This window comes from Bos javanicus, chromosome 4 (assembly GCF_032452875.1).
Source record: "Bos javanicus breed banteng chromosome 4, ARS-OSU_banteng_1.0, whole genome shotgun sequence".
Taxonomy (NCBI): domain Eukaryota; kingdom Metazoa; phylum Chordata; class Mammalia; order Artiodactyla; family Bovidae; genus Bos; species Bos javanicus.
In genome coordinates this window covers 11150917-11163747 of record NC_083871.1, presented here as the reverse complement: position 1 = coordinate 11163747, position 12831 = coordinate 11150917, and the positions used below count along the sequence as shown (strand labels likewise).

General features: G+C 39.1%; 1 protein-coding gene across 7 annotated transcripts in view; it reads left to right on the top strand.

Annotated features, from left to right (window-relative positions):
• Nucleotides 1-12831, top strand: part of HEPACAM2 (HEPACAM family member 2) — a 60232-nt gene that overhangs the window by 14832 nt on the left and 32569 nt on the right. For all 7 annotated transcript variants that reach the window (XM_061413453.1, XM_061413450.1, XM_061413447.1 and 4 more), the window contains exon 3: nucleotides 1834-2118. In XM_061413453.1, the coding sequence (XP_061269437.1) occupies nucleotides 1834-2118 (285 nt within the window). The remainder of the gene's footprint in view (nucleotides 1-1833; nucleotides 2119-12831) is intronic.

The window sequence follows — 12831 nt, the reverse complement described above, 5'->3', positions numbered from 1 at the left end:
TACTCTTTTGCAACCTGATGGACTGTAGCCTGCCAGACTCCTCAGTCCCTGGGATTCTCCAGGCAAGAATACTGGACTGGGTTACCATTTCCTTCTCCAAGGGATCGTCCCAACCCAGGGATTGAACCCGCATCGCCTGCATTGCAGGCAGGTTCTTTACCACTGAGCCACATCAGTGACTGATTTACAATGTTATATTAGTTTCATGGTATACAATATAATAATTCAAAATTTTTATAGATTATACTGTTTATAGTTACTATAAAATAGCGGCTATATTCCCTGTGCTGTGCAACATATCCTTGTAGCTTACTTATTTTACAGTGCTAGTTTATACCTCTTAGTAACCTACTCCTATCTTGCCCTTTCCACCTTCAACCAAAAGGTCTTAGTAGGGGTTTAGGACCTGTGTTGGAGAAGGAAATGGCAACCCACTCCAGTATTCTTGCCTGGAGAATCCCATGGACAGAAGATCCTGGCGGGCTACAGTCCATGGGATCACAAATATTTGGGCACGACTGAAGTGACTTAGCACACATGCACAGGACCTGTGTAAAAAAATCTTCTTGGGAAACTTCCACGTCTGCGTGACACTGTTAAATCCAAGTGCATGATCACAGTACCAATATCTTTTCTAATGATTGGTTCTCCCCGTACAAGACTTTACACGTTACCTATTTGACTTTTTCCATATCACATATAACATTTCCATGCACCGGCATTTTTGAAACAAAAGCTGTTTCTACCTAATAAATATACCAAACAATCTTTCTTTTTAAATCATAATACTGTAAGCAAAAGCTACTCCAAACCATTTGCTCTTGCCAGGGAATATAAAGGGTTAAATTGAGTGGCCATCTTGATTTCCTCCATCTTGAGAAAGGCTGGAGCCTTCAGGGCTACCCAGCTTTCCTGCAGTTTACTTTTCAAACTCCTTTCCCTTTATCTTTCATTTTCTCCTGTCTTCTCTGGGTGGATGGATTGAATCTGTATACACTCTAATGCACATTTGCCAGTGTAAAATGAAAGTGAACATGACTCAAAACAAATTTACCTGAGAAGATGCATCAACCCCAATTAAAAGTCTGATAGGAATTCAAAGCTAAACACTGGAACCAGTTGTCTGTTACTTACTGATCATCTTACTCTCTGTGTGTGACCTGTAATTTTGCATAGAAGGAAAGTTAATAATAGGCTTTGGTTTGTTAAAGAGACTAACACGGTAGTGACTGAAATAATGCTGCAATACAAATGCACAGCAATTAAAACATATAATTAGCTTACTTACATAGGAGGAAAAGTAAATGGTGAAAATATGATTCTTTAAAACTTTCACTTGATACTCCCAAAGTATAGTATGTCTAAGCTTTGTATTTTGCAGATAGTGGATAGGAATTTGTGTTCACTACATCTATCCCAACCAATTGCTCTTGGGATAGCAGGACAAATCAAGAGAGGGGAATAACCATGTGAACTTTGCCTGTGAGAGTAAACCTTTATGGTGTTGGGGGAGCACAATGAACAGGAAATAAGGGAGCTGATGTCCTTCACCACTAACTGCATTATCTATAAACTAAAGGTTTTCATTACAAAATTCTTGAAGATTAAGTTCTAGAATTGGTTATCTCTGCTATAAATGATATTTTTATATCATTATTTTCTATTTGTAATGACTTTTTTTTATCCTCTTCTTTACTTCCTGAGCTGTCTACATTTAAAAAGTACAAAATTTTGGAATCATTTTCCTAGGATTTAAAACATGTGAAAGATCTCCTAGACTTTAATTATAACCCTGGGGTGACAAAGATCATTTCTTTCGTTCTGATGTTGCAGATCCTGTCACGAAACCAGTGGTGCAGATTCAGCCCTCCTCTGGGGCTGTGGAGTATGTGGGAAACATGACCCTGACATGCCTCGTGGAAGGGGGCAGCCGGCGGGTTTACCAGTGGCTGAAGAATGGGAGGCCTGTCCACACCAGTTCCACCAACTCCTTCTCTCTTCAAAACAGCAGCCTTCATATTGCTCCAGTGACCAAAGAAGACATTGGGAATTACAGTTGCCTGGTGAAGAACCCTGTCAGTAAGATGGAAAGCGACATCATTATGCCTACCATATACTGTAAGTTTTTTTAAATGTATATATATTTATATACCCCTGGAGAAGGAAATGGCAACCCACTCCAGTATTCTTGCCTGGAAAATTCTATGGACTGAGGAGCCTGATGGGCCCCAGTCTTTGGGGGTCACAAAAGTCAGACATGTCTGATCAACTGAGTTTTCTTCTGGAAAGTTTTCACCAGAGTAGTCACAGAGAACATCAATACCAGGTGTCATTTGGTTTTGACCATTATTGTAATGCAGTGCTAGCTGCAGTTATACTTCCTAGGCACTGTCTTGTCATGAAGTATAGTTATTTGCACAACGCAGTTTATTGAAGATCCAGTTGAGATACTGGTCTTTTGACTATATTCTCTAACTCAGTGCATTCTGTGACCTTATTGACAATGAAACATAGAAACCTCAATTTCAAGAACCCAGAACCATGCAGAAGGCACTGATTTATTCACCCACAAGGAGGGAGAGTTGTTCATCATAAAATGGGACAGGGATGTGCTCTGGAGCTGACCACTGGGAGAAAGAATGTTCCCAGGTTATATGTGGGTAATACGGCCCAGGGTCTGGCTAGTCTCTCTGCCCGTTTTCTCAGCCCCATTTTTAGAGGCAGGGTGCAGAGAGTATCACAGAGAAGACATAATTATTCTGCAGCAAGTTATTCAGCTTCCCAGCGAATCTGTAATGATTTCAGGTTTCACTTTTCTTTGGTTCTTTTTTCAGTTGCTGTAGTTGCTATTGTTATCATTGTGACTTTAATCTCATGTACAAAGTTAAGTTCACCAGCCTTTTTAGTTCATGTCGTATGATCATCATCAACCCGTGCAAGATCTCTCTTGATCGTATTACTTTCCCGCATCCCCTCTACTCCGCAGCACCACCTCTAGTATGTCTAGCATTGTATCCTGCTTTCAGCCTCTCACAAGGTTTCTCAGCCTTCACCCTAGTGACGTTTTGACTGGACAACTCTTTGTTGTGGGTACTTGTCCTTTGCATTATAGGATGTCTAACAGCTGCCTAGCCCCTACCTGCTACATACCAGTAGCACCCTTCCCTCCAGTTGTGACAACTGAAAGTGTCTCTAGACATTGCCATATGTCCCCTGAGTGCAGGAGAGAGGGAGTGGTTTGTGCAAAAACTCCCCAAGTTGAACCAATGGCTTATCACATTGGGAAGCCATCTGATCGGTTACCGTCGTAGCTTACTTAGTGCACGGCCACAATAGCAGTATAACAAAACAAACAAGGCATGGCAAAGGAAAACTTCTCACCCTGTGGCGTGAGGGTGGAGGGTTCAGTTGGTTGAACCACAAGGGTAGAATTAAGCCTGGTAAATATATCTACTCCCTCATCAAACATATCTCCATAATGCTCAGAAAGGCCCTAAAGACTATTGTTTAAGTGCTTAGGAGGTAGACAGACCTAAGTAGGCAATGGGTTCCGTCACCACATATGTGACCTTAAGAAGTCCCTAGACCTTTCTGGGCCTCATCTATAAAATGGAGATGGTTAAAACTACTTCCCTACAATAAGTGAAATCCTGTCTGAAAAGTAGCCAGTGACTGACACCAAGCAGGCATCCAGTAAGTGGAGGCTGTTTGTGTTATCAATACATCTGTCTTCTGTTTTCTTCAATAGAAAATTGATAGTCTTTCTTGAGAATGTGTGTTATTGATTCTTTGGGGAAAAGCACCAGCATACGTAGGTTTTTTTTCTGCTAGATCAAGCTTAACAATAAAACTGAGCTCCAGAAATGTGGTCGGAAAAGCAACTTCAGGGAAGTGTAATACAGTGGTATGATACAGGTATACAATAAGATCTGCTTCATTAAGCAAAATTAAGATAAGAAAAATGGAACCATTGATTCTTTAAAAAAATCTTTTAATGTGTTTATTGGCTGTATCTGAATTTCAACAGTGAACAAATGACAGGTTAGGATAATCAAAGGGACTAAGTACAAAGATGTAAATGGGATGTAGGAAAAACCCAGACTGTTACCAATAAAACCTGTTTCTGCACCTAGATCCAGAAGGACAGGAGCAAGGAGAGGTTACTGGAAACCTTGAAAAGTAAAATTCCATAAAGCAGGGGCCTCTGGTGGAAAGAAACAGCCAGAATGAGGAAAGGAACAAGGAGAACAAATATTTCAGCCTCATTTTCCTCCCTCATTCTAATCTTCTGCCAGGAATCCCCAGTGGCCAAATTCACCCAGAAATCAGAGGGAACGGGAACACTGCACAGGCTAGGAACGTGGGATGCTGATTCTTAAAACTAGAAGCTAGCCAGTATTTTAGCAGAAGTGAGATAATGTGACAGTGAAATGTGTGAGAATGTCATAGATACTGTAGGAGTGCCCACAAAGGAGCATAGCGTAGGCACAGAACTCTGGAACGGAAGGCCTGGGTTCAAATCCTGCTCCTACTGCCTTAGCTCTCTGTGCCTTAGTTTCCTCGTCTATGTAATGGTGATAATGTACCTACTTCGTAGGTACTGTTATTATTCGGATTAAATCTGTTACTGTACGTAACTCGCTTAGAACAGTGACTCAGTGTGAGTTGCTCAGTTGTGTCCGACTCTTTGCTACCTTTTGGACTGTAGCCTGCCAGGTGGCTCTGTCCATGGAATTCTCCAGGCAAAAATACTGGAGTGGGTTGCCATTCCCTTCTCCAGGGGATCTCCCCCACCCAGTGATCGAACCCAGGTCTCCTGCAGTGCAGGCAGATTCTTTACCATCTGAGTCACTAAGAAAGCCCCACAGTGACAGGCCCATAGTAAACAGTATATAACTGTTGGCTACTATTATTAGTACAATATTATGCGTCTTTGGGAATTCAGAGGAGGAAAACATTACTTCTAGCTGGAGAGAAGGCTTGTTGTAGGAAGTAACATTTGAGATGGACCTTGAACGATGGATTTGAAGGAGGCAAGGGCAAATTTTTTGAAAAAATTTCAGGCACTAGGGACAGTAGACACAGACACTAGGCAGAGGGCAGAGTATTTGGCAAATGGTCCAGTTTGACTGGAGTATAGGATACAACAAGGAATAGATACAGCTTCCCCACTCCCCTCTGTCAGAAAATGGAATGTTCCTTTGAAACCTTGTATGAATCAAAATGGTGCAAAGTAAACAAGCATTACCTTATGACCTGCAAAAAGTGAGTCAAAAGAAAACACAGATCCCTGCAAAGTTCAAAGCTATGGAGGCTTGATGCTGAGATGGTGAGTGTAGTTCCCTGGGAAGGAGCTTGGTGGCACCACTTTTGCTGCTGGGGAGCCCACTACCTCTAAAACAGTTCCTGAAAAACAAACTCTGAATGCTATTTTTCATCTTTTTCTCGAGAAAGCAAAAGTCCTCTCCAGACTTCTCTCAGTCAGCTAAAACAGGTATTAATCCAGGTCTTTCATAAAAGCTAAGTAGCATAAGCAGAGCTTTGAAAAGCAGAGTCAGATTGCAGGGAGCTTTGAACACTAGGCATCATTTGGTAAACAATGAGGAAAATTATTTTTTAAGCAAAACTCCCAATTTTTTAAAAGAATATTTTATAAATAAATATTTTATATTTATTTATATAATATAAATAAATTTATAAAATATTTTATAAAATAAATATAATATATAATAAATATATAAAAATATATATAATAAATATATAAAATATAAAATATTTTATAAAAAAATTTTACAGAATATTTTATAAATAAATACACAAACATAGAGTAAATCAAGAAATGTTTGTTTAGAGAGCATGTTTTCAAAATAGATCACAAATGTCATACAATTATAGAAAGAATATATATAGGAAAGGAAAAAAGGGAGGTAGGATGTATTTTATTAACCTATCATAGCCTCCAATTAAAATAAATAAATTTATATTAAAAAAACCTATCATACAGAGAAAAAAGTCACCAATTTTGAGCTACATTCTGTAATTAAACACATCTAGATCAGATCAGATCAGTCGCTCAGTCATGTCCGACTCTTTGCGACCCTATGAATTGCAGCACGCCAGGCCTCCCTGTCCATCACCAACTCCCGGAGTTCACTCAGACTCACATCCATCGAGTCAGTGATGCCATCCAGCCATCTATCTCATCCTCTGTCGTCCCCTTCTCCTCCTGCCCCCAATCCCTCCCAGCATCAGAGTCTTTTCCAATGAGTCAACTCTTCGCATGAGGTGGCCAAAGTACTGGAGTTTCAGCTTTAGCATCATTCCTTCCAAAGAAATCCCAGGGCTGATCTCCTTCAGAATGGACTGGTTGGATCTCCTTGCAGTCCAAGGGACTCTCAGCATTTTTTCCAAAAAAGTATTGTTCACATAGAAATAGAAAAAACTTCATACATTGTATAATTCAGCGTTAGTGCAGGGGAACCCAAAGAGGATTATCTGCTAGTCCAACCTAGTTCAGAATTCAGTGTCTCAAAGATGAGCCAGTCCCTTCATGCAGAAAGAGGAGAAATTATCAATTTATGAAAGAGCATAAAGGAAGAAGGAAATTACAGTTCTTCACCAAAAAAAAAAAAAACAAAACACCACTCTTCAAACAAATTATATAAGATTTATTGCAATCACTAGTTATATTGTGTTAAACAATGACATTGTTTTTATAGCTAAATTTTTAGCTATATTTTTATAGTAGTTTTACATAGCCTTATATTCAGATAACAGTGTGAAAATATTCTGTCTGCCTTAAAACACAGAGAAATGGACTTACAAAGAATAAACTGTGACTATCTGCACGACCAGCATTGAATTAGAGTAAAAAATTTAGATTCGGCACTATCTGTTAGTACATGTAGTCATATTCTTGACTGAATAAGGTTATTCTGACATAAATGTAAATTTCCATTCAACTCCAGGGGGCACAGACCTAAGCATTCAAGTTACCTGAACATAGTGAAAGAAAATGGGAGGAGACAAATGAAATCAAATCTAGGGCTATATGGAGACATCCGTACATTATTTAGGATGTTCCTTATTATTTAGTCTAAATGATTTACATTAACATAGAAAAGGTACAAAATGGAAAACAAGATATTAAACCAGCCAGATATCATCAACTAAAAATTAATTCAAAGAAACAATCACTCAGTGTAATAAGAGACAGCAGAAAATTGGGTTGGAGCATTCTTTGTCCACTGAAGAAAACCTGATCATATTTTGTTTGGACGCAGACTCCAATAAGTTCTGTGTCCTCTGGAGAGTATAGCATTTAGCACAGTGTTATGAGTCTAAGCTGTCAGTTCAAACTGCCTGCATTAAACCTCTGGTTCTGCCATCATTACTCTATGCGTCAGTTTCCTCCTCTCCTTATCAACACTGTCCCAGTGTAAGACTAAAGCGTATCTCTAGTGGAATGGGGATTATGTGAGATTTTATGTGTAAAGAAGGCAGTGAGTGGCACATAGGAAAAACTCAATATTATTAGCTATTTTGCTTTTCCTCTTTTTTTTTCTTTTCATTTGGAGCCCAAACTATGCTGATGTAATTGGCAACATGACATCAAGAAATCATGGGAAACTTGGGTAATTTAGAAGATACCTTCAAAGAGAATACTGAAAGAATACTTTGGAAAGAACTTTCTTCCCCAGAAATTACCATTATTTAACACATTTCATTTTTCTACATGAAAATATTTCCTTCACATGAATCCTTTTTATCTTGCCATCTATTTACCTATCTCTGAACTTTAGCCATAAATTTAAATGAAAAATTTCTGGGGAAAATTTCATAAGCAATTACAGATACATAAAAATGTCATTTGCATGATCTTGAAATACACTTTTGTTTTGCTATATAGTTTAATCTGACATAGTAAAAATATCGAATAAGATCTTTCTTTCAACATGTACATGTTCATGCCCTAATCTTATAATTATCACAGAAAATGGTGTTACACAGTGTATAAAGTATTTAAGTGGAAGGAAAACCATAATCACTGATAAAGGCTTTAAATTCCTAAATTTCCTTTCCTTTCCTGTGTTATTTGAAAGAATTAGAATATCCCCATATGAATAAGTTCAGATTTTATAGAACATATCTTTTATTTATAGACTGAACTTTCTTCCTTGCATTCTTTTTAGACATAATCTATGCAAACCTCACAGAGAAATGCCTGTCTTGAGTAAAGACTAATGGTGGGTAGTTGAAAGAAGAATGTTTAGAAAATTTTGCCATGAGTTCCACTTATACATTGTGAGGATGAATTACCTAGATGATTTAAGAAAGATTTTTTTTTTACTCTTACTATGTAGTAATTGTGAATAGTGTTAACATCTTCTTGATTATTTTTGCATTCGAATGCAGAAATTTTCACTGGGTCAACATCTCATCTTCTTGACCTTCACTTATTCACTCATTCATTCATTTATTCACTCATTCACTCATGGTTTGATTTGATTAAAAAAAATCAAATATCATGGTCTTCTTTGTGCTAAGCAATTTACTACCTATCATATACCCCTTCATAATTCACAGCCTTGTCATGGCAAAGGGGCATGTATAACTCACTGAACCTATGAGCCATGCTGTGCAGGGCCACCCAAGATGGATGGATCATAGTGAAGAGTTTTGACAAAATGTGGTCCAATGGAGGAGGAAATGGGAAACCATTCAGCCATTCTTGTTGGGAGAACCCTATGAACAATATGAAAAGGCAAAAAGATATGACCCTGGGGATGAGCTCCCCAGGTTGGAAGGTGTCCAATATGCTACTAGGGAAAGAGTGGAAGGCAATTACTAATAACTCCAGAAAAAAATGAAGCAGCTGGGCCAAAGCAGAAACAACACTCAGTTGTGGACGTGTCTGGTGGTGAAAGTAAACTCCAATGCTATAAAGAACAATATTGCATTGGAACCTGGAATGGTAGGTGCATAAATCAAGGTAAACTGGATGTGGTCAAGCTGCGGATGGCAGGATTGAGCACAGACATCTTAGGAATCAGTGAACTAAAATGGACAGGAATGAGTGAATTTAATTCAGATGACCATTATATATACTACTGCGGGCAAGAATCCCTTAGAAGAAATGGAGTAGCCTTCATAGTCAGCAAAAGAGTCTGAAATGCAGTACTTGGGTGCAATCTCAAAAATGACACAATGACCTTGGTTTGTTTCCAAGGCAAACCATTCAATATTACAGTAATTCAAGTCATCAAATGTAATCCAAGTAATCCAATGCCCCAACCACTGATGCTAAAAAAGCTGGAGTTTAATGGTTCTATGAAGACCTACAACATCTAGAACTAGCACCAAAAAAAGATGTGCTTTTCACCATAGGGGATAGCAATGCAAAAGTAGGAAGTCAAGAGATACCTGAAGTAACAGTCAAGTTTGACCTTGGAGTACAAAAGGAAGCAGAACAAAGGCTAAGAAGAATTTTTCCAAGAGAACACACTAGTCATAGCAAACACCTTCTTCCAACAACAGAAGACATGACTCTGTGCGTGGACATCACTAGATGGTCAATACTGAAATCAGATTGATTATATTCTTTGCAGCCGAAGATGGAGAAGCTCTATACAGTTAGCAAAAACAAGACCAGGAACTGACTGTGGCTCAGATATGAGCTCTTTATTGCAAAATTGAGGCTTAAATTGAAGAAAGTAGGGAAAACCAATAGGCCATTCAAGTATGACCTAAATCAAGTCCCTTATTATTATACACTGGAGGTGACTAATAGATTCAAGGGGTTAGATCTGATAGACAGAGTGCCTGAAGAACCATGCATGGAGGTTCATAACATTATACAGGAGGCAGTGACCAAGACCATCCCAAAGAAAAGAAATGCAAGAAGACAAAGTGGTTGTCTGAAGCTTTACAAATAGCTGAGGGAAGAAGCAAAGCAAAAGGCCAGGAAGAAAGGGAAAGATATACCCAACTGCAATAAACTGGTATACAATTAAAAAAAAAAAAAAAGATATACCCAACTGAATGCAGAGTTCCAGAGAATAGCAAGGAGAGATAAGAAGGCCTTCTTAAATGAACAATGCAAAGAAACAGTAAAATAGGAAAGACTAGAGATCTCTTCAAGAAAACTAGAGGTACCAAGGGAATATATCATGCAAAGATGGGCACGATAAAGGACAGAAATGTTAAGAACCTAACAGAAGCAGAAGAGATTAAGAAGAAGTGGTGAGAATACACAGAAGAACTGTATGAAAAAGGTCTTAATGACCCAGATAACCACGATAATGTGGTCACTCACCTAGATCCAGACATCCTGGAATGTGAAGTCAAGTGGACCTTAGGCAGCAATACTGCAAACAAAGTTAGTTGAGGTAATGGAATTCCAGCTGAGTTGTTTAAAATTCTAAAAGATGATGATATTAAAGTTCTGCAGACAATATGTCAGCAAATTTGAAAAATTCAGTAGTAACCAGTGGACTAGAAAAGGTCAGTTTTCATTCCAATTCCAAAGAAGTGAAGTGCCAAAGATTGTTCAAACTACCATACAACTGTGTTTATTTCACAGGCTAGCCAGTTTATGCTCAAAATCCTTCAGGCTAGGCTTCAGCAGTACATGAACTGAGAACTTCCAGATGTATAAGCTGGGTTTAGAAAAGGCAGAGGAACCAGAGACCAAATTGCCAACATTTGCTGAATCACAGAGAAAGCAAGGGAATTCCTGAAAAACATCTACTTCTGCTTCATTGACTATACTAAAGCCTCTGAGTGTGTGAATCACAACAAACTGTGGAAAATTCTTGAAGAGATGGGAATACCAGACCACCTTACCTGTCTTCTGTGAAACCTATTTGTGGGTGAAGAAACAACAATTAGAACTGGACATGTAACAACAGACTGGTTCAAAATTGGGAAAGGAATACATCAAAGCTGTATATTGTCACCCTGCTCATTTAACTTCTATGCAGTATACATCATGCAAAATGCCAGGCTGGATGACTCTCAAGCTGGAATCAAGATTGCTGGGAGAAATACAAACAACCTCAGATATGCAGATTATACCACTCTAAAGGCAGAAAATGAAGAGGTACTAAAGAGCCTCTTGATTAGAGTGAAAGCAGAAAGTGAAAAAACTGGCTTGAAAATCAACATTAAAAAAAACTAAGATAGCGGCATCTGGTCCCATTACGTCATGGCAAATGGAAGGGGAAAAGGTAGAAGCAGTGACAATTTTTTTTTTTTCTTGGGCTCCAACATTATTTCAGACGGTGATTGCAGCCATGAAATCCAAAGATGCTTGCTTCTTGGAAGGAAAACTATGACAAACCTAGACAACATACTAAAAGGCAGAGTCATCACTTTTCCAACAAAGGTCCATATAGTCAAAGCTATGGTTTTTCTAGTAAATCATGTATGGATGTGAGAGTTGGACCATAAAGAAGGCTGACCCAGAAGAGTTGATGCTTTCAAGTTGTGGTCCTGGAGAAGACTCTGGAGAGTCTCTTCACAACAAGGAGATCAAACTAGTCAATCCTAAAGGAAATTAACCCTGAATATTCCTTGGAAGGACTGATGCTAGAGGTGAAGCTCCAATACCATGGCCACCTGACTCGAAGATCCAACTCATTAGAAAAGACCTTGTTGCTTGGAAAGATTGAAGGCAAAAGGAGAAGGGAGCAGCAGAGGATGAGATGGTTGGATAGCATCACTGATTCAGTGGATATGAATTTGAGCAAACTCTGGGAGATAGCGGAGAAGGCAATGGCAGCCCACTCCAGTACTCTTGCCTGGAAAATCCCATGGACAGATGAGCCTGGTAGGCTACAGTCCATGGGGTCATGAAGAGTCGGACACAACTGAGTGACTTCACTTTCCCTTTTCACTTTCATGCATTGGAGAAGGAAATGGCAACCCACTCCAGTGTTCTTGCCTGGAGAATCCCAGGGACAGAGGAGCCTGGTGGGCTGCCATCTATGGGGTCGCACAAAGTCGGACCCAACTGAAGTGACTTAGCAGCAGCAGCAGCAGCAGCAGCAGCAGCAGCTGGGAAATAGTGAAGGACAGAGGAGACTGGCATGCTGCAGTCAGACTTAGTGACTGAAAAACAACCTATCATATAATATATAGAAACACAACACATGTTCATTATTTTTTCCATAAAATCACTACGTTAGCCATATTTTCTTGTTTCTTTTTGTTTTCCTTTTGGTTTGGGTCTTTAAGAATTAAATAAAATATATAGGGTGAAGATCTGTCATTTATCTTACTGATATGGCATCAACATGCTTATAATCTTTATCATTTAATGGAAACTGTTCTCACTTTCCTTCCTTCACCTATTTATACCATCACAATATCATCTTCTTCAGAAAAGCTCACCTGCCCCCCATCTTGTCTCACCTCCTTAGCATCCCTAAGAGGTTTGCTATACACTTCAGCACCCCATTCCCATCTCTCCCCAGAACTCACTTTCCATGAGCCCCTTCCACTCATAAGCATCTCCGGAAAAAGTAGGAGTTCTGTGTTATTCACCTTTGTATCCCTAAGGCAATACTTGGCACAGATTAAAAACTCAACAGAGGCCAAAGGTTGTCCAAACTACCATACATCTGCGCTTCTTTCACAGGCTAGCCAGGTTATGCTCAAAATCCTTCAGGCTAGGCTTCGACAGTATGTGAACCATGAATTTCCAGATGTTCAAGCTGGATTTAGAAACGGCAGAGGAACCAGAGATCAAATTGCCACTATCCGCTGGATCATCGAAAAAGTGAGAGAGTTCCAGAAAAACATCTACTTCTGCTTTATTGACTATGCCAA